General features: G+C 33.2%; 4 protein-coding genes across 6 annotated transcripts; 3 read left to right on the forward strand and 1 right to left on the reverse strand.

Moving 5' to 3' along the window:
- Window positions 1-595: 595 nt before the first annotated feature.
- On the reverse strand, window positions 596-4194 carry LOC130961455 (serine/threonine-protein kinase PCRK1-like). Its single transcript, XM_057887353.1, has 5 exons — window positions 3731-4194; window positions 2844-3251; window positions 1993-2253; window positions 1674-1796; window positions 596-1503 (listed from the first exon to the last, which is right to left on the reverse strand). Exons 2-5 carry the CDS (start codon window positions 3222-3224, stop codon window positions 988-990), a joined length of 1281 nt encoding a protein of 426 aa, XP_057743336.1. The 5' UTR covers window positions 3225-3251; window positions 3731-4194; the 3' UTR covers window positions 596-987.
- Window positions 4195-6410: 2216 nt separating this feature from the next.
- LOC130963654 (putative white-brown complex homolog protein 30) lies at window positions 6411-10561 on the forward strand. The gene is made up of 11 exons (XM_057889757.1): window positions 6411-6643; window positions 6721-6794; window positions 6884-7159; window positions 7263-7326; window positions 7404-7550; window positions 7663-7697; window positions 7794-7867; window positions 7955-8817; window positions 8894-9795; window positions 9891-10180; window positions 10271-10561. Exons 1-11 carry the CDS (start codon window positions 6411-6413, stop codon window positions 10559-10561), a joined length of 3249 nt encoding a protein of 1082 aa, XP_057745740.1.
- Window positions 10562-11313: 752 nt separating this feature from the next.
- LOC130962171 (uncharacterized) lies at window positions 11314-15451 on the forward strand. Of its 3 annotated transcripts, none has more exons than XM_057888292.1 (9): window positions 11314-11584; window positions 12289-12350; window positions 12800-12899; window positions 13114-13166; window positions 13393-13480; window positions 13625-14241; window positions 14467-14688; window positions 14765-14827; window positions 14929-15451. In XM_057888292.1, the coding sequence occupies exons 2-9, from the start codon at window positions 12300-12302 to the stop codon at window positions 15148-15150; spliced, it is 1416 nt and encodes a 471-aa protein (XP_057744275.1). In that variant the 5' UTR covers window positions 11314-11584; window positions 12289-12299; the 3' UTR covers window positions 15151-15451. The 3 variants fall into 3 exon arrangements, with proteins under 3 accessions (XP_057744275.1, XP_057744276.1, XP_057744277.1); XM_057888293.1 differs by having other exon boundaries at window positions 12292-12350; XM_057888294.1 differs by lacking the exon at window positions 12289-12350 and having other exon boundaries at window positions 11315-11584.
- Window positions 15452-19877: 4426 nt separating this feature from the next.
- Window positions 19878-20288, forward strand: LOC130963655 (auxin-responsive protein SAUR50-like). Its single transcript, XM_057889758.1, has one exon. The coding sequence runs from the start codon at window positions 19878-19880 to the stop codon at window positions 20286-20288; it is 411 nt and encodes a 136-aa protein (XP_057745741.1).
- The last annotated feature ends 1108 nt before the right edge of the window (window positions 20289-21396 follow it).

A 21396-nucleotide genomic window follows, 5' to 3' on the forward strand; every position in this document is an offset into this window, starting at 1 on the left:
TTATGCATATCCTTATCCTATCCGATTCAGTCAAATATTTTGTTCCAATCCAATCCTTCTCTTCAACCTCCACCATAAAATTTCCACATATATTTTCTACCCTTCAAATCACTCATAGAAAAGAAAAAGCCACCATTTTATTGGCTTTATTCATGCAATAAAATAATTTAGATTGAAAATAAAGGTGAAAATTCGGGTGAAGTTGATATCTAAGAGTCGTTAGATAAAAATTTAGTCAAATCAGTTAAATCATCTAACGGCTCTCAAATATCAACTTCATGTGAAGTCGACTGCACATGAGTTTTTACCGAAAATAAATCTCGTGTGATCTTAACGTCAGAGTTGATGTTTACACATCTTTGACATAATACACACATATATAAACAAGTTGGATGATGAGTGGAATATATTTTATATGATATAATAATGATGCTAGAAGACAGCTAAAACTTTCATGTTAATATTGAATCTTATTATTACGGTGTTTAATTTACAAAATAAGGTTAGTTCTATGATGGTTATTTAGTTGGTGTAATTCACCAAAATGAATGGCTGAAATGATATATAAAAATCATAATCTGTAAAAAAACTCATATAAATTCATATATATATTTTTTTTAACTTACAAAAAATTTAAACCCATATTCATGAAATTAACCTGTAAAATCTATACAAATCAAATAGAAATTATGATAGAGCTTCTTTGAGGTATATGAAAAATAGATTATCTATATAATATTTCTTTGCATATAACTCAGCTCATTCAATAATGTACAATTATACATCCATATAGAAACATTGGTAGAGTAGCATCCTTAGAATTTTCTAAAATTTCTTGAATAATGCAGAACCCACTCATATGGTAAGTGTAGAACTTTATGGCAGCTATGTACACTTTGTTAGAGGAGATGATGAAGAGTAACAAAGAAAATGTTGCTTCAAATTCATAGGGTTATTTGATTGGCTTAAAAGCTAAGAATATAATAATCAACATGCTCTTATAACCTTTGGTCTCCACATCCTAAACCAATTACTACAATCTGCAGATTTTATATCCATAATGAACCTTTTCTTCTTGTTTATTTCAGTGTCATGGGAAGCTTCTATTGATTCTACAAAGCTCAATGGTGCCTGTGGATTGGCATTTACATAAGAATCCATGATCCGGTTCAGCATTTCTAACACCTCACTCATCTTAGGCCGGTTCTTCGGATTTCTAACCAAGCATTGGTTAGCTACTCTGGCTAGTCTCAGTGCCGAATTTAAGAGGTGCTTCCTCTCAAGTCTTGGATCCAATATTATTTGAAATTTCCTACTATCTGAGAGGTATGGCCTTATCCATTCCAACAGATTCTGCTCGGCCTTGGGCCGGTTCCTATCGATGGGGCGCCTGCCGGTAATGAGTTCATAAAGGAAGACACCGTAGCTCCATACATCACTCTTTGAGGTGAGTCGGCCGGTTTGAACATATTCAGGAGCTGCATACCCCATTGTTCCTACTACCTGATTGACACACCAACCATTTAAGAATATTTGTTATTGTTAAAAAGATATAATTATTCATGTATCTTCTCTGTTTCTGCTTATGCAAAGATCAAAATCAATAAAATCTCTGTTTATGGTGAAGAGTGGATTAAATATATGAAATTATAGGTTGATAAACATGGTCATACCGCAGTTGAGACATGAGTTAATCCATCAGATGGTCCCAATCTTGCTAAACCAAAGTCAGATAGCTTTGCATTCCACTCCTCATCCAGAAGGATATTTGAAGATTTGAAATCTCTGAAAATGATCTAAATATGCCACACATAGATAGTTAGCACAAGAACTACAAGGTGCATAACACATTTGACTATCTTTCAGTTTAGCTAGTTACTGCTTCATTTTGGTCCTTGACTTTGTATATGAGACATTATATGCTTACAAAGTCGCGGACCAAAGTGAAAAATTTACACAATGGGAAATTATATGCTATCTTTTTGGCTATACCTGAAAATCCATTTCCTCATGCAGGTATGTTAAGCCACGAGCTGCATCTTGAGCTATCTTCAATCTCATGCTCCATGGTAAAGGAGTCTCTGATCTAGGGGATAAATGATGTTCAACACTTCTTTTTGGCATGTATTCGTAAACTAGAAGCCGCTGGATTCCTCTTTCATCGTCTTCGGCACAGTATCCAACTAGTTTCACAAGATTAGGATGCTCAACTATGCCTAGAACATTCACTTCTGTAACCCATTCCCTATGACCCTATAAAGCCAAAAAGATAATAACACAAGGTTAACACATTGTGAATTTGTGATGAACAGAAACAAATACAGAAAAAGGTAACACACTCTAAATGTAAAATTATTTATATACTTCTACCTAATAGCTTTTTGGAATAGAATAATTCATAGTAAGGTATCAGATTATCATGGCCTGTCCTGTAGTTAATCAAATTTCACGCTCCAAGTCCTTGTCTTAGTCAAGGGGTGCATTAAAGTTCCATATCACATAGACTCTAGAGATAAAGTCTCAGTAACCTTTAACATCAGAGCTAGCTTTTCGGGTTGAATTAGACCTGCTCAATTCTAATAACATAATTGCAATCTTGTATAGCAGGCAGGGAATCTTAGTAAGCCCATTATTGTAACTTCTAATATTGTTCTACTTTAAGCAACTTAGTGAAAGTTCAATTACTAAGCCCTAGATATCAAAACACATCAAAATGCCATACACAATGAATCCAAATACATATATATATATATATATATATATATATATACATAACAACAACCAAATTTGTATAACTTTGAAGAGGTGAAATAGAGGTAAGATAAGAAGTTAAAAAGCCTTGCCTGAATCCCTCTTTTACCAAGTTGTTTGACTGCAACTTCAATTTTTCTTGAAGGATCATCAGCACTCTTGATAAGTCCCTTGTAGACACACCCAAAGCCACCCTCTCCAAGCATAACGGACCGGCTGAAATTCTTCGTGGCTGATTTCAGCTCGGATACAGAGAATACTCTGAGGTTGCTGGGTCTCTGTGACATACTTGGAAATGCATTCCTCCTGAAGGAATCTGTGCTGTTGTCTGAGACATCCTGAGAATTCAATTCGGAACCAGATCTCTTCATCTCACCCTCAACATAAGTAGACATGTTGGACCGACCCGAAAGCGATAGAAAGTTCTTAGGATCATCCTTTTTCTCTCCATAGTTAAATGGAAAACACTTCATTGCAAATTAAACTTGACTGGAGCTGGACTGCATTTTCAGAACAGTGAAGTAAAAATTGAGAAACATACATAAAAGGTCATTGAGAAGCAACATAACACCTTCAATTAAAGGTCACAGCTTAAGGAAATATCTCAAAGACTTCAACAATTTATGAAGGACAACTCATTTTCCCTAAATTTCTTCATTGAAAATGCAACATGGCATAACAAGCATTTGCATTAAGACATTAACCACCCTATCATAATTCACAGCAGCTCTAATTTTCAGATAACCAGAACATAAATTCGGTTAAGAAATGAAATATGGTCATCATTCAAGGATCCAACCCTATTTGAAGTAAGCCAATTGTTTATGAGGACAATCTAATGAGTTAATTTCAAAACCCCAAAACAAGTCACAAAATAAGAACGGCATATGTGTCTTCAAATCCAAATTCCAGAACAGCATAAGTTGCCCTTAAACAAATAAAAGGAAAAGATAGAAACTTTCATGAAAATGAAACTCACCTCGAATCCTAAAAATACTGAATCAGATAAAGTTTGATCACAAAGAAAGCTTCAGCTTGTGGGAGCTAAACAAAGTGACAAAGTTCCCTTTTTTTTCAGCAGTGAGATTCTGAGAAGAGCCTCTTCAAATCATGGCCTCCACATGAATAGAAAGACTCCACTTGGAAACTTGAGAGGCTGCATAGGATGCAGGTTCAAGCTCACCAACCAAAATGAGAAGCCAAATGAAGGAATGAAAAAACAACCTCAATTCATGTTTCTTCAATGCAAATAGTATATATAATATAATAATTTGAGTTTGTGTAATGTGAAAGTGTCTTTGGAATATGAGAGACCAAGTAAAAGGAGGGAAGAAAGGGCAGAAACAGCTTAGTTTTGTTGTGAAATTGGAGAGAGAAAAGGATGAATGAATCTAAGTGGCGCTCACATGCCCCTTGCTTTGTCTCTTTCTATGGATTTGGACACCCTCATGTGTATTAGTTAGTTAGTAATATACACTGCTATCTTCGGTAGATTCTAGGTAACACCCAACTCAAATCAAAAGTGTGTATAGTTTATAGTATGGTGGATACTCATGACTCATGAGTCATGGTGACATCTTCACCCGAAGATAGTATTATGAATTATTAGATGAGTTAATAAAGTTGATTTAGAATTTATAATATTATTTTTATGTAAAATATCATCATGTGAGTATTTCTCTTATAGTATACATAAAAGTGCAAATAAAGAATTTAGATTATGTAAAGTAAAATAAAAAGTTAATTTTTATTAATTTATAATCTTTATAAATATATATTTTATTATCTTAATCTAAAAGTAATTACTTATTTATTTTACTAATTCTATTAACTTTTTCACTTTAAAGATCCATATTTAACTCAACGAAATTAAAAGTGTGAATTTTTTTTCATGTTAATAGAAAGAACGAGGAAGGAGGTATGATTAGCGAGGGCTTTCGCCTCAAAGTGGAGCCTAGATAGTAGATAGGAACCTTCATGGACGTTTCCATGGTTGACCAGAGTCTTTGACTTTGAATACAAGTCATGAAGGGCTAAATCAATGACTTCATCTTTGATTATATGATTGCGCATTGGTGTTGGAGAACGGTTTAATTTCACGTGTTACATATGAATTTTTTTTTACCATGCTATGTCTATTTTTTTTTCCTTAAATTACTTTAATAAACATATATCTATGAACATTATTTTAGGTTCCATTTAGTTAATGTATATGATGAGACATAGACACAAAAACATAAATATTAAAGACATAGATATAAAATATTTATTTTTATGTATTGTGTTTGACAAAAATAAAGAATAAGACACACATATTTAAAAAAGACTGAATTATCCTTCATTTAACTACAAATTTTATCACCATCACTATATACCCATTACCTCAAATGTTGTACATCATCACCATTAATTTTTTATTTCTTCTAATATCATCTTAAATTATCATTCAAATATTAAATATATAATTTTTCTTAAAAAAATAAAAATTTAAAGCTCATAATTTATCAAAGATTAATCAATATTTAAATAAATAAAAAAATTAAATGTACAATTTTTTTTTAAGAAAATAGAAGGATAAATTTAGTTGTAGAATATAAAAGAGGAAGAGAAAAAAAAAGGTTTGGAGAGATAAGAAGACGAATTTTAAAAATTTAATAAGGGTAAAAGAGTAAAAAATCAGTGTCTCACAAGTTGTTCTCTGTGTCTCACCAAATTGGAAGTACACAACTTTAGTGTTTCCATATTCATCTGTGTCCTCTCGTATTCTTTAAAAATCTGTGTCTCACCAAATCAAACAGCAAACATGTGTCACCGTATTCATAGACATCAACCAAACACTACCCTAATTTTTGATTAGGTCATTTTTAATTAGAAATTTGAACTTTTTGAAACTCTTAATATTTCAGGAGAAGAATTTAGAATATATATATTTATAAAATTAAAACACAAAACTTTACAGATCTCTTTGTTCTGAATTGAGATCTTTATGTTGGTATCTCTACAGAAGTGAAAATTTTCAACACTTAAATATAAAGATATAATTTTATATGATTTGAATTATAAAAATTTATTTGTGGTTATTACTGAAAGTCTCCAAATCCGTATTTAATTTAGGCCATAAGTGAAGGAGTAATTTTGTTGGGTTGAAATGAAAAGTAATGTACCCATGAAATTCCAAAGTTAGTACTTTTTATGAACGTGCATATTTGGTAGCTTACACATGAATTTTTGTGCTTAAACGGTTGTATCAAATTGAATTAATAATATCCCAGTAGTGAAATATTTGCATGCAAATTAAGAATCCATGCACGTCCCTCCAATTTAGGCACCATTTTCTCTCCTCCATTTCTTCATCCCAAAACAAGGACACACTTCCCTTCTCACATTTCATTCCCACAAACACAAAAAATGAAACTCCTTTTCACATCATCCTCACCGTATTCCACCTCCTCCGATCCGATACATCTTCATTATCACAATTCTATAGTAATATTCGATTCATCTATTTGGATTATTACTGATAAGATTTAACATAAAGAGTTATATAGCGGAGTTAAGGTTGCTTAACACAACCTACAACCTTAAATGACAAAGTTGTGAGTAATAACATACATACATGGCATGGTCATATTGTTGATTTGGTTTGGTGTGTTGTGGAAATGAATGGGATGAGGAATAATAATGGTAGTTCTTATTCCTCCTCGGTAGCTACTCTTGTTTTCTTGGTGTTGTTTTTTGTATCATTGAGTTTGCTACCAACTAGGATTCAATGTGCGGATCAACCATATGTAACCTCGTTTTATGCTGAGGAAATCTATAAAGAACTTCAGAGTCTTGCAACGCTTTTTACTAGCGACATTAGAAAAACTTTAAGCTTCTGCATAAAGGACATGTGAGTTATATATATATATGTATCTATATCTTCCTTTTTCCTCTATGATTCTTCTTAACTTTGTTTCTATGTTTCAGGAAAAAAGATTGGGAGGAAGCTTTTGATTTTAAGGGGAGGTTAGACTTTGTGGATTCTTGTGTAAAGAAAAAAGGTATGAGTTGTTGAATTAAGTATTGATGAGTGATGGATGTTTAATAATAATAATGATAATAACATGGTTAATTTTGATTACTGAATCAGGAGATTTCAGAGATAGAATATGCACTTCAGTTGAAATAAGGTACTATTTTCAGAGTTTTATGGATACAACAGGAACTACATCTCAGAGTTATGTGAAACCGAACAAGAATTGCAATCTGTCATCATGGGTTGCTGGTTGTGAACCTGGTTGGGGATGTAGTGTTGGAAGCACTGTTGACCTCAAAAAGGAATTACCTGAGATTCCTTCTAGAATTGATAATTGTCAACCTTGTTGTGAGGGTTTCTTTTGCCCTCAAGGCTTGACTTGCATGATACGTAAGTATGTGATGCTATGCTTCTCTCCATGTTTCTTAACTTTACATACATTATTAGTAATAATTATTATTAATCATCAATTAGTTGCTGTCATTTCATGTAGCTTGCCCACTAGGCTCTTATTGTCCAATTGGGAAACTGAATACAACCACTTCAACATGTGAACCGTAAGTTGTAATTAACAGCATTCATTATTAAACTTGGTTCATATGTATTCATTACTATTATAATGTTTGTTATGCAGATATAGCTACCAGATACCTGCAGGGGATCCAAACCATGCATGTGGAAGTGCAGATGTATGGAGTGGAGTTGTGAACAACAGTGATATCTTTTGTGATCCAGGATCATATTGCCCAACTACAACACGTAAAGTGGCTTGTGATCGTGGGTATTGTTTTCTTTCATCTCCTCTTATATGTATATATTGTATCATTCTTCTTATAAGCATGTTTGTTAATAGAGAAATACTGTTTCTTATTACCTACCTCTCCAATTTTCAGATATTACTGCAGAAGGGGTTCCACTCGCCAAAATTGTGAGTTTTTTTTATTTGGTTAAGCTATATATGTTAATATGTAGTTTGTATTTTGAATGAGAAGATAAAATTAACTTGAATTGTTCACTTTTACAGCATGCTCCATGTTGAGTTCCTGTAAAGCAAACACAGAAAGCCCAAATATGCATGCTTATGCTGCTTTGCTTATTGTAAGGACCAAGTAGATTATGAAATATGAAATATCTAACCATATATATCTTAAAATTTAGTCTCAAGTATCATTGTTTGGTGTATAGGTTGCACTGAGTACTCTGCTGATCTTCATTTACAACTGTACTGATCAAATTCTAGCAACAAGAGAAAAGCGAAAGGCGGATTCTAGAGAGCGAGCTGCCAAGCATGTGAAAGAGATTGCACAAGCAAGACAAAGATGGAGATCAGCCAAAGATAGCATTACAAAGAAGAAAGGTTTGCAAGAACAATTAAGATCCTTTTCGCGCCGAAAATCCATGAAACAGGACACTACTAATGCTGCTGCTGCTGCTTCTCCTCTGCCACCTTCGGACAACTCTTCTGAGAAAAAGGAAAGCAACCTCACAAAGATGATGAACTCGGCTGACAGTGATTCGAATAGCAGCGAAGGATTCCACTTGAACATTGGAGATAAGAACCTGAAGAACAAGCAACCAAAGGGTAAAAATCTGCACACACAAAGCCAGATTCTAAGGTATGCTTATGGGAAGATTGAGAAGGAGAAAGAACAAGAACAGAGCAATAACTTAACATTCTCTGGAGTTATATCAATGGCTACTAATGTTGATGAAGAGATTAAAGCAAGGCCAGCCATTGAAGTTTCATTCAAGGATTTGACTCTAACTTTGAGAGGGAAAAAGAAGCATCTTCTAAGGTGTGTGACAGGTAAACTGATGCCTTGTAGAGTGTCAGCTGTGATGGGACCCTCTGGAGCTGGCAAGACCACTTTTCTTTCTGCTTTGGCTGGCAAAGTTAGAGGTTGCACCATGACTGGATCTATTCTTATCAATGGCAAACATGAATCCATTCATTGTTATCAAAAGATTATTGGTTTTGTTCCTCAAGATGATATTGTCCATGGTAACTTGACCGTGGAGGAGAATCTTCGCTTTAGCGCAAGATGCAGGTACATGAATAGTTATATATCTAACACGTAGATTGAACATTAGGACTAGTAACTAACTGTGATTGTGATATTGAAGGTTGTCAGCAGACATGGCAAAAGCAGATAAGGTTCTGATTATAGAGAGAGTAATAGAGACATTAGGACTGCAAGCAATAAGAGATTCCCTTGTTGGGACAGTGGAAAGGAGAGGAATATCAGGAGGACAAAAGAAGCGTGTGAATGTGGGATTAGAAATGGTGATGGAACCTTCACTATTGATATTAGATGAGCCTACAACAGGTCTTGATAGTGCTTCATCCTCATTGCTTCTTAAAGCTCTTAGGCGTGAAGCTCATGAAGGGGTTAACATATGCATGGTACTTCACCAACCAAGCTATACATTGTTCAGAATGTTTGATGATATAATATTTCTAGCCAAAGGGGGGCTTACTGCATATCATGGACCAGTGAAGAAAGTTGAGGAATACTTTGCTAGCATTGGAATCCCTGTCCCTGACCGTGTGAATCCCCCTGACCACTTCATTGATGTTTTGGAAGGTCTTGTGAAGCCTTCTTCCGGTGTCACATACCAGCAGCTTCCCATCAAGTGGATGCTCCATAATGGTTACAATGTTCCTCCTGATATGCTTCATGTAATGTCTGAAAACCATGATCCTGAATCTTCATCCAAGGGTGAAGCTGAAGGTGGTGGTGAAGAGCAATCAGAACATCATTGGGATAGTGTTGAGATAGAGAAAGATCATGTAGACTCAAACTTTTTGATTGTTAAGGATTTGTCCAATAGAAGAACACCTGGTGTATTTCGACAATATAGATACTATCTTGGCAGGGTTGGTAAGCAGCAACTACGAGAAGGAAAATCTCAAGCAGTTGATTATCTACTCTTGTTAGTTGCTGGTGCTATCTTAGGAATGCTAACTACAGCCAATGATGAAACGTTTGGTTCCCTTGGATATACATTCACAGTTATTGCTGTGTGTAAGTTCATTTCAAACATACACATGAAGGGACTAGCTAGGGACATGAATTCATTCATATATTTATTGTTATTGTTGTTGTTGTTATTGTTGCAGCTCTACTGTGCAAGATTGCAGCTCTTAGATCATTTTCACTTGACAAATTACAATACTGGAGGGAAAGTGCATCAGGGATTAGTAGTCTTGCTCATTTTATGTCCAAAGACACAATTGATCTTTTCAACACAGTAATCAAGCCTGTGGTGTATCTATCCATGTTCTATTTCTTTAGCAATCCAAGGTCAAGCTTTGCAAGTAACTATGTGATTCTGCTTTGCCTTGTCTACAGTGCTACTGGCATGGCTTATATATTAGCAATTTACTTGGCTCCTTCTGCTGCACAACTGGTATGTAAGGAATCAATATATTTCTTACTTTCTTTCTTTCTTTCTTTCTTTTAGTATCTCAATTTGTTTTGATTACTTGTATGTATGTAGTGTTCAGTGCTATTTCCTGTGGTTATGACTCTGATTGCAAGCCAAAAGAGAGACACTACACTGATGAAGATCCTAGCAAAACTGTGCTACCCAAATTATGCATTGGAGGCCTTTGTAGTTGCAAATGCTGAAAGGTACACAGGAGTGTGGCTAATTACACGTTGTAGTTCACTTAAGACTAATGACTATAATGTGAACGAGTGGATTATGTGCCTTGTAATCCTCATTCTCTATGGAATACTCTTCAGAATTCTCGCCTTTGGTTGTCTCTTGATCACACAAAGGAAGTAGTCCTCATCCATCATCCCTAATGCACATATTAAACATGTTTATAATACTATTAGTAGAATATGTGATTAGCACTAATTACTAATTAGCATTCTCTTGTTGTCATTACATATTTTAGGCCCTTCATTCCCTGTATAGACAAGAATTAGTCAGTGAAAAAAAAGTTAGAAATTAATACTTTTATTTTTATCTCTTCAGTCCAATTATCACTCCCTAGAATGTGCTTATTATTGTGGTCCAAACTTCAAATGTGTATTTTCCTTAAAAAGTAAAAATTTAATTTTTAATTAATTATAAAATTAAAAATAAAAATTCAGATACAATCAATTTCACGTGAAGTTGATAATTAAAAACCGTTAGATAATTTGACTGATTTAACTAAATTTTTATCTAACAACTCTCTATTATCAATTTTACGTGAAATTAACTACAGCAGTTTATGTCAAAATTAAAATGAGTTGCATGTAGTAAGTAGTAGGTGATAAGAGTGGTGAGTAGACATGGACACGAGAAAAACGCGAAGGCGCAAAATAAGCGAAAAACGACGTCGTTATGTTGCAAGTTGCAAGCGGTGGCGGCGATAGCGTGCTCGATGGATTTTCTGACAGTACAGCGCCGCGAACGAGAAAGTGAGAAAAAGACCTCATGCACTCAACATCTGACACGTGTCACTCTCCACAATTATCAAACAGAACTTGGTTACTGTGAAAAGTTTTTTAGTTTACAAATTTGATAGTTAAGGAGTTAAAAACACTTGTGCACTTGAATCAACAATTTAATTAATTATTTTCTCGTATATGTTTCAGATTAAATTAAATTTTAGTAATAATTAAGAAAAAGAAAACGAAAAACTAGCGATTGATTCCGTCGAATATAACACGGCAGCTTCAGTTCTATTCTATCCCTTCGTTTCGTGTCGCTTTTTGGCGGTTTCAGCATTTTTCGGTTTCGAACATTCTCTAATCTCTCTCTTCTCTCTTTCTACGGATTTCAATTCATTTCTTCCTTTTTTTTTTCTATCCTGAGGTTAGATCTTCATCCTTGTTACTACTCTTCTCTACTTTCTGCTATTCATTAGTTAGATCTTGATTTCTACCTCAATTTGATTCTGGTGCTGATTTTTTATTTCTATGCATGAGCTTTAAGATCGGTTATTTCTCTGTTGATTGCTTTACTTGCTGAATAAATCAGAGATTGGGGATTTTTTTTCCTTGTAATTTTCACTACTTCGATTTTTCTGAATTAGCTCAATTTTACTGACGATAAAAAAATGAGCATAGGAAATGGTAGCTGCTGCATAGTGTTGTGCTTTTGACTGATTTGTGTATAATTGAGTTAGAGGCTTGTGTGTGTTATGCATGAGCAATCATTTTGGTTTTCCAATGATTTTTCCCCCGATATCAATGGAATCTGTGTTGGTGGCACTTTTGCATGCGCTTTTTTTTTTTTTTTCCCTTTTCACTTGCTTGGAGCACTATTATCTTCCCGTTTGTTCTGAATTTTGAAGAAATCTCTGATTTTGAATTACAATGGTGTTTATTTTTGTGTTGATATGCTGATAGAAAAACAATGATAAAGGGGCAGTCAAGTCAAATTGATTATATCTGTATACATTGTAGTAATGTTAATGGCGAATGCTAGCTTTTGTTTTCTACAAACATGTATTTGTCTTTGAATATGAATGAGTTAGAAGATTAAACTGATGCATGTTGACATTGTATAATATTCAGTAGAATATGCGATGGATCAGGATGAACAGTTACGGAAGTGTTCCAATATGAAATGCCAAAGGGTAAGGACATTGGTTGAAATTGTCATTTCTCTGTGCATATATAATTGCAAATCGTTTAACTCATCCTGCTCTTCGCATTCTTCCCTAATTGAAGCACACCTCTGGATTGAGTGTTGACAAAAATGTATGCTCTGTTAACTTAATTGAATAATGCTGAAGTAGGCACAAACCTTAGGTATAATATAATTTGATTGTTGTTCACTTGTTGAAACGATTCAAACACGTTTTTTTTTCCCCTTTAAAAAATTATGAGTAAATTGTATTTGCTCTGGGAACTAGTGCAAGTCAACTTGCAAGCCTGATTTGAATGGTGTTTTCGTATGAACATTGAACACTCATCTGAATTTATGTCATTGTTTTGTAATGGTCTTCTTGAATTAACTGTGAATAGCAATGTGGCATTTCTGAAGGTATATGATTTATGATTTCTCTATTTCACATTTCCTTAGGTTCAGGTGGATGAATCATCTGTGCCTGCTCTTAAAGATGAAGCGATGGAAGTTGACCATTTTCTTGCAGAAAATAGAAATGAGCATGTCTCAGTAGATGGTATATTGTAATCTATATGAGAATGACGGAAGGAAATGCTTTGATGTTGAAAATGTTTCCTTTGGATCTTAATTGGATTTAAAATTGATTATTAATTCTATATCGATATTGTGATTATTTTTTTAGGACAATGGGAATTTGCTTTCAGACTTTTTTTGTAATTTCCCAAGTTATTTGTGATGTTCAATCTGATAGTAGTGTGTACATTCATCAGGTGGTTTGGATATTCATGCAGCTTTCAATGGAAAGGATGACTTGGAGATGGAGGTAATTGTCTCTACTAACAGTTATTACTAGGTGATGTTGAAAACTAGTAGTTCAAATATATTGAACTTAAACTGCTTGATGATTGAGTATTTGAAATTTGAGGTTATCATGGTATATTTGTATGTTGCCTCATCTAATGTTGAACAGTATATTTTCCCCTTTTCTTATTACAAAAATTTTCCATGCCCATATTTTGTTAGTATGAACATTGTCTTGATATTCTTAGGTCCTTGATGGATTTTTGGATGATGTTGAAATCGATGACCTTGAAGGAACTGATGTTTTCTCTGGTGCATGCGAGGAGGTTTTTTTTGGTAAATAATTAAGTAACAATATCTTATAATCTTGATATGATATTCAAATAGAAAAGAAAAAGAACAAGTCTTTGCCTTGTTATTTTCGTTAAGCTTTTCCTTTTCAAATATTGTATTTTGTAATTTTATCTTTCCAATCTACAGATTTTGAATTTGACAGCAAGGCTGAGGTGCTTGGCCCTGGTCCTTGTGAAGGTTCCCTTCTGCAAAACTCAACTTCAGAAAGTCATTCTTCAGAATTGAGTGGAAGCAGCATTGTTGGTTGGGTATCAGAATCTACAAAACTACCCATTGCACAATCTGAATGCAAAAATAATCCTCTAGATGATGTAGTATCCTATCAATCACGTGGTGCCTTCAGGAACAATCCTCATCAACCGTCAAATGAAGATTGCCTGTACAACATTTCACTCGACATACCGCACCTACATCAGTTGAATAATGATCATCATTTGGCTGGTGGTATATTATATTGTAAAAAGGAAACGGGTTCAATTGAAAAGAGTCAACCTACTGCACTTAAACAGAAGAGATTCCGAAAGCCTACTCTTAGGTACATTGAAGAGACTTCAAATTCAAGGTCAAAGGAAAAGGTACCAACTGCTGGTACAAAAAGAAAACATTCAAGTGCCTCATCATGTGATGAACTTCATATAAGAATTAAAGCATTGAGAAAGATTCGAGTTGAGAAGTCTAGTAATGGAATTAGTGATGTGACAATCCCAAAGTTGAAAGCTCACAGGGGACGACCAAAGAAAGAGGTAGGGTTTTATCTGAAATGAATTTGCCTCATTGTGATCCCTCGTGTCTTGCTTGTTTCCAAGTGGGGCTTAGATTCATTGTACACTATTTCTCAATTACAAGATCAATAATCACCTCTAGTTTGCTCGTAATTCTATATTCTAATATTATGTTATTCATTTCTATATCTGATTTTATTACTGGACATTATTCTTTTTCATTTAACAAGGCATTTGTTTCTGTAGAAACTTGATGATGAGGAGGCATTTTCCTTGGACTCTGAGGATGAATGTTTGACACCAAAAAGATCTAAAAAGAAAGATCGGAGAAAGCATCAGAGGATGTGGACTCTCTCTGAGGTTATTAAGTTGGTTGATGGCATATCTGAATATGGAGTTGGTAGGTGGACGGATATAAAGAGGTTTTCATTTTCTTCTTCAAGCTATCGAACACCCATAGATCTCAGGGTACTTCACAAAGCCTTGTTTATTTCAATTGTTTCCTTCTTTGCAAACCAGAGTTTTCTAAATGTGATTTCTGCAGGACAAGTGGCGTAATCTTTTAAGAGCCAGTTCCATTCAGACAAACACAATAGACCAGAAAGAGGTTAAATTTCTTCCTTTAAGAAAATTTGTTGATGTATTACAAATACTTCAGTTAGTTCTATTGAGGTGCCAATATATGATTACAATCATTTGTGGTTGCAGGATGATCAAAATGATGATCATACTTTACGCCCCCTACCATTTAACGTGGCATGCCGTGTGCGTGAATTGGCTAAAATTCACCCGTACCCAAGGCAACGCGGCGGCTCAAAGAATTCTCGCAGTAGCAAACTTGGTACTTCTACTTCAGTTAGTCAAAGTAAAGATTCTCCTCCCATTGGGCAGAGCAAAAGAAATACACGGAGGAAGTGTACTTACAAGTGAAACTCCCTCTGTAACAGAGGTGAATCCATAGTCACAAAAAATCTTGTTGAAATTTAGATATATCATTTGCACAGCTATATACATTTAGTAGTTTCTGCTGGTCTTTTACAAAGGCATAGAAAATTTTTTTAGTTGTAAACTTGAGGAATTATTAGTTGGCTCCGCTCTACATAAATTTGCCATGGTTAATGCCTAATCCCTGCAAGAGTATGAATTCTTAAATGATGTCTGACGTGTTTTAAAACCAAGTTTAGATGTAAAACATTTTGACATCATGTAGAGAAGGGTGTTATGAGCTTCATCTTGCAGCATTTTATCTTCTTTTCACACAGAAAATATCGAGTTGTTTGCACCCTTTTTTTTTCCTTTTGACACCTAGGGAATTTTACTCCCATTTATCATTAACCTATCCTTCATTTTATTCTCCCATTTTTTTTACTGTTACGAGAGGATTCAATTCTTTAGAAATTCAGAGATGGCACGACTAGCTAAGTAACAAAATAAGAGTACTACATAAATGTGTTTGCATTAGTTGAACATTACAAATGATTTCACATGAAATTGTAGAGAGCAGCAAAGACGTTAAGCTAGCTAGATAGAGAGATAGATAGCTGGATATTAAAACTTGAGGCGTTGTTGTGTGCAAAGCAAGTTCTCAAAAGAGAAGAATGAAGAGTAAGTAAGTATGCTTCCTATAGGGAAGCATGGAGAGGTGTTGATTGTGAGATATGGGAGATGGGAACACAAATGATAGTGTCATCCAAAATGACAGCTCAATAGAACAGATATATGCACGTGGTATGGAAACAAAAGGGAAAGGCTGTCTAATCATAATCACAATCATTTTTTACACGAAAAGACTCATCATTTGATCGGAATTCAGTTCATCTCTCTCGTTAGATATAAATTTTTCTCGTTAGATATAAATTTTTAGGATGAGTAGTTTCATGACATAGTATCAGAGTTTTATATCCAAAAAATATAGATTTTAATTCTTGGTGAATTTCAAAAATGAAAAAAAATAGCATAAAATAAATAAAAAGAGAAAAAAAGTCTATACAAAAATCAAATAAACCCAAAAGAATCTATTGTTTAAGAGAAAGTGTTAAAAACTGGAGAGGATCCATTTCTCATTAGCTCGTGGCCCAACCCTCATGTGCACCATTTCTACAATGACCCTAATCATCATGGACCTTATCATCACTTGTCCTATAGTGTACAATTCCATCATCATTCTTATCTTTTTCCTTCTTACTGTTCTTGTAGTTTTAAATTCCTTTTTACCCGGGTACTGTAAAAGGGAAAAAAAAAAGTGCATAGATTGTTTTTGAATCAATATTCCGCGTAGTTTAGCTTGGTGCCTTGCATGTGACATAAATTACAAGTATCTTAATAGTTATGGGGAATTTGGACAGCAAAGGATGCAGAACAACCTTGATGGCATTTCAAAATAATATGGAATATATTATTGAGAAGTGCATTCTTCATCCAATGAAGTGCTTCCGTTTTAAAAATGATTTTAATATGTAACTCTAGTTTTGTGTCTTATCTAGAAGAAGAAGAAGAAGAATAGTGTTGATGGCAGTTTATTACTGCAGAAGAAGATAGATGATGCGTGAAACTGAAGTTGGTATTAATTATTGTAATTTGAACCAACCTAGCAATGGCCACATGTGTCTTAAAGGGGATGTATCAATGTGCTGGATCTCAATCATCTCTCTGACCCTTCTGCATCCAAAAAGGGAAATCTCTTATATTGTCTCCCCATTCCCACAACTACTCTCTTTCACTCTATATTAATGATTCATATTTTCCACTTTAACAATTATATTTTAAGTTGATTCATTGGTAAGCTTATTAATCCGTTTAAATAAATATTAGAAATTCGAATCACATCTTATATATGTAGAAATTTTTTTGTCAATAACAAATTTTTAAATGAAACTTAAATTCACGACAAAATAATTATTGGTCTGTCAGACTAAAAAATACTATAAAAAATATAGAGTAAATACATAATTCGGTCCTTGTCTATTTTCGCGAAGGACAAAGTGATCCCTATCCAAAAAAGGGATACTTCGACCCTCAATCTTTTTATTTTGGAATAATATGATCCCTCTGTTAAAAATCTATTAAATAATAATAAAAATTAGTTTTGTAGAGATTTTATTTGTATTTTATGGGATTTTAAACCTCCACAAATGATTAATAAGTTTGTTTTTGAAAAATTCACTCATCAATGGTGGTTAAGTGAAGAAAAATCATTGATAAAAATGATGCCACAAAAAAAAGTAATTGTAGTACAAGTACCTTTTAAAGGAAAAAAAAAATAACATTGAATAAAAATGAAAAAAAAGAACTTTAATGTTGATAATATTGGTATTGGTGATGATAACGGTAAAGGAGATAATGATGATGATAAAGCAATAAAATAATAGAGGTAGGAATGATAATAACGAGAATAAAGAAAGTAGTGGTAATAGTAATAATAATTGGTTATATTGTTGAAAAGAATTTTGTGGAAGTTTAAAACTTCCACAAAATACAAATAAAACTTCCACAAAACTGATTTTTGTTATTATTTAACGGATTTTTTAACAAAGAGATCTTATTTTTCCAAAGTAAAAAAACTGAGGATCAAAGTGTCCCTTTTTTTGGATAGGTATCGTTTTGTCCTTCATGAAAATGGATAAAGACCAAATCGAATGTTTACTCAATACGATTAACTCTTATTAGATATGCTAATAAATTGCAATTGTTTAATATTTTATAAACTAAAATATGAGACTGTTCTATTTTTTAAGAGGTGAATAATGAATGCATAACAACAAATCAAGACATATCATATAACATAGAAAATAAAATCAAAGTCCAATCTACATTTTGGGTCAAAGTTAAATGTAGTTTTCACTTTTCAGGGAAAATGTAAAGAATCGGATCCGATCCATAATGTCCATTGAATCTCGTGTGTTGTGCTCACAAGAAGCATATTTTCATATCCACCCCTTTGCCATGCATATGCCCATTTCCTGAATTCCTTGGAACTACAAAGCTGATGAAAACTCAAACTTATCCTAGATTCATCTGCAGAACATACATACCAGCTGACACTTTTAAAGTTTTAATATTTTGTACGGATACTCATACTAGTACCAATATTTATTTGGTCCTTAGAATATAATAAATAAATAAATAACGCTATATGGCAAACTCCGACTATAATCTATCCAGATTGAGAATAATAAATTCACATCTCAATCCATGCATAGAAGCATCCAATACTGAGATTGACAAAGACACTAACAGTACTTACAATTAGTTAATTAATAATGCAATATACAAATCTTTTTCTTTGTTTTTTTCCGTGATCTTGATGCATTGTATAAATCTAAAACGTGATTCATAAAACCATGTAGCTCCATTTTTTGTTAGCATGCTAAGGGAAAGTGGTTTATATATATGTCTATATGTCTATACAAAACCGTTCATAAGAATTGTTGTTTCAATTAAGATTAAAATTTATTAAAATTAGCCAATAAATTATAGCTCAAATGACATAGTCTTTCCATACTTACTTAAGAGGTAGCGGCGGGTTCGACTCTTTTTATCTTTTTTAAGCTAAAGAAATGAGCATGATCCATCTACCAATTATTTAAAACTAAAAATGCTAATATCAATATCAACATGGAATTAAAAATTCTAGTAACGAAATTTTGACCCTTGTGTTTTTCAATCATCTCCATTAACATCCGCAGCCACCATGCATAATCCACTATATATAACACTATACTATTAAGTATTAATCCAAATCTTTACAGCATTGTGGCAATTAAAAGCAATATTATATCACCGACTTTTTTGCACTTAGCAGTACGAAAAAATTTCAAGAATTACGACTCAAAAAGGAAAGTTGAAGCCACCCTATGAAACACGAATCTGAATAAAGTTCCAACATGTGTCATAAAATAAAAATTAGCCATCCCAAGTGGATTTTGCACTTAGCCCAAGACACTTATCCCATTCCTCTACTCTCTCTTTCATATCTTATCTTTATTTTTATTTTTTTCTTCTCCTTCATGTTGTGGGGTCTCAGCATTGTGAGAGGGATAGTGAATCATAAGCTCCATACCCTTTCAAGAATTGCAGATAGAAAGCACTGAATCCTTCACTTCTTCCAATCCTAGGAGGCAGGGGTGTTAATCATCAGTTATACATACATGATGATGATGGTAATGATGATGATGATGATAACATTGATGTATACATTTTTATATATATGTACCTGTACCTCCCTAAAATAATCATTGGCAGCATGCATGATCGTACATTTTCGTATAATCAAAATATTCAATTTTCTATATCTATATAAAAAGTAGCTTTAAAATTGATGAACATGGGTCAGCAACTATATAGTATACCATAATATATGTAACTGGCACACATTTATTTATTTAATTAAAAAAAATAATAACAAATAATATATTTATATTATCAATAGCATAGGCTTCCAATCATGTCAAACATTAATGCTCTTCATTGCATTGGTTTTTCCACTTCATCACATGCCAATGCCACAATTATATAAACCTTTGTAGCTTCTCTCACTCTCTCCAAGTAATTTGAATCTTTTCCTCTGTTCTTATATGATCTCTCTCTCTCTCTCTCTCTCTTTCTCTATCTAATATCTATATATCATTCATCAACAAGTAGTTAAAATTCTAAGAACTATGAAGACAAGGTTTCTTAGAGGGTGCCTTAACAAGTGCAAGAAAATGGGAAGCAAAGTGATACCTTGTACTACTGTGTCTGATTCTTGCGACCAATGTTACCTTAAAAAATACACAAACTTGTGGCCTTCATCTTCGAATTCATTGGATAAGAGATGCTCCATTCCAAATGATGTTCCAAAGGGTCACTTGGTAGTGTATGTTGGAGAAGAACACAAGAGATTTGTGATCAAAATTGCATTGCTTCACCATCCACTCTTTAGGGCCTTGTTGGATCAAGCTCAAGAAGAGTATGATTTCATTGCGGATTCCAAACTATGCATTCCTTGTGATGAACACATCTTCCTCAGTGTTCTTCGCTGTGCAAGTTCTCCACAGAATGATCGTGTGTGTTTCTGTCTTTATCTCTGAGAGTAGTAGTCTTATATGAACATATATAATTTTTGTATACATATATCTCTTCAATCTAATAAATTCTAGGAAAATAATTTATTATGTATAAATAAGTGACCATCTCAATTACATTAGTGGGAAGAATATGACAAATTATGTGTTAATAATGGGCCGGGGAATTTCAATTGTTTCATTAATAAATTTAGTAGCAGTAATTGACTAATTTCTATCATCATTGGATCATTTACCATATCCATTATGGCGAAGTCTCCTATACCTTTAACTTTAGTGTCGAAATTGTCAAAAGTTGCCTTTTGTTGTAAGTTTTAAATATTAAAAAATTATTTATTTTTATATTTTTTAATTTAAATATTAATTTTTATCTCTTCTTAGTAAGTTAGACAAGTGTATATAGATACCATAGTATACACCATCTATTATATTCATCAATTATTAAAGAGTGGAAATCTTGTATTCATAATATTTTTGAATCGGGTTTGGCTTGACAACATTTTTTTCAGAGATATTTGTACTTTTAAACAATTTTGAGTTTGGTAAGTAAAAAAATAATATATTTGTGATTGCAGGCAGCTTTTGAAAAGTAAAAATATTTTTTAAAAATAATTAAGGTAAAACATTTCAAAAATAGTTATACTTATTAAAATTAAAAAATCTAATATAATCTTATTCATTAATTAATATTTAAATTTAATTCTTCTATTATAATATTTTTATATTTTCAAAGAATATATAATCTACTTTAAAAAATTAATCAAAATAAAATAACACATTCATTTAGATAAATATCTAATTATCTATCAAAAAGAACTTCATCTCTTTACCATGTTTCCTTTTCACCATGCACTTAATATAATGGTTATTCTATGTTTTTTTTTAAAGGGTTTATTCTATTGAACCTGTGCTTTGTATGCTAGGGTATATGCATAGATAGTCATTTAAGCTCTTTTTCTTTCCCGGTTCTGGTCAATGCGCCTAGCTGTTTGTGTTTAGTGGTAGCATTTTGAAGCTGAAAAATTTAGTGAGTGATGCTTTCAGCAATGAATAGTGAAAATTATATATTCATAATGCGATGAGAGAAAAGAGCATAAATAATGGAGGCAAATTG

The sequence above is a fragment of the Arachis stenosperma genome, chromosome 2 (assembly GCF_014773155.1).
Source record: "Arachis stenosperma cultivar V10309 chromosome 2, arast.V10309.gnm1.PFL2, whole genome shotgun sequence".
NCBI lineage: Eukaryota > Viridiplantae > Streptophyta > Magnoliopsida > Fabales > Fabaceae > Arachis > Arachis stenosperma.

Bases quoted from the DNA above. Each gene is read 5' to 3' on its own strand.
- LOC130961455 (XM_057887353.1), bottom strand. From the start codon at position 3,224: ATGAAGTGTTTTCCATTTAACTATGGAGAGAAAAAGGATGATCCTAAG. The intron at 1,797-1,992 runs GTATAGCCAAAA...TGGCATATTTAG, and splicing joins ATGAGGAAATGGATTTTCAG to ATCATTTTCAGAGATTTCAA. The intron at 1,504-1,673 runs GTATGACCATGT...TGTGTCAATCAG, and splicing joins TAACTCATGTCTCAACTGCG to GTAGTAGGAACAATGGGGTA.
- LOC130963654 (XM_057889757.1), top strand. From the start codon at position 6,411: ATGAATGGGATGAGGAATAATAATGGTAGTTCTTATTCCTCCTCGGTA. The intron at 9,796-9,890 runs GTAAGTTCATTT...TTATTGTTGCAG, and splicing joins ATTCACAGTTATTGCTGTGT to CTCTACTGTGCAAGATTGCA. The intron at 10,181-10,270 runs GTATGTAAGGAA...GTATGTATGTAG, and splicing joins CTCCTTCTGCTGCACAACTG to TGTTCAGTGCTATTTCCTGT.
- LOC130962171 (XM_057888292.1), top strand. From the start codon at position 12,300: ATGGATCAGGATGAACAGTTACGGAAGTGTTCCAATATGAAATGCCAA. The intron at 13,167-13,392 runs GTAATTGTCTCT...TGATATTCTTAG, and splicing joins AGGATGACTTGGAGATGGAG to GTCCTTGATGGATTTTTGGA. The intron at 14,689-14,764 runs GTACTTCACAAA...TGATTTCTGCAG, and splicing joins GAACACCCATAGATCTCAGG to GACAAGTGGCGTAATCTTTT.
- LOC130963655 (XM_057889758.1), top strand. From the start codon at position 19,878: ATGAAGACAAGGTTTCTTAGAGGGTGCCTTAACAAGTGCAAGAAAATG.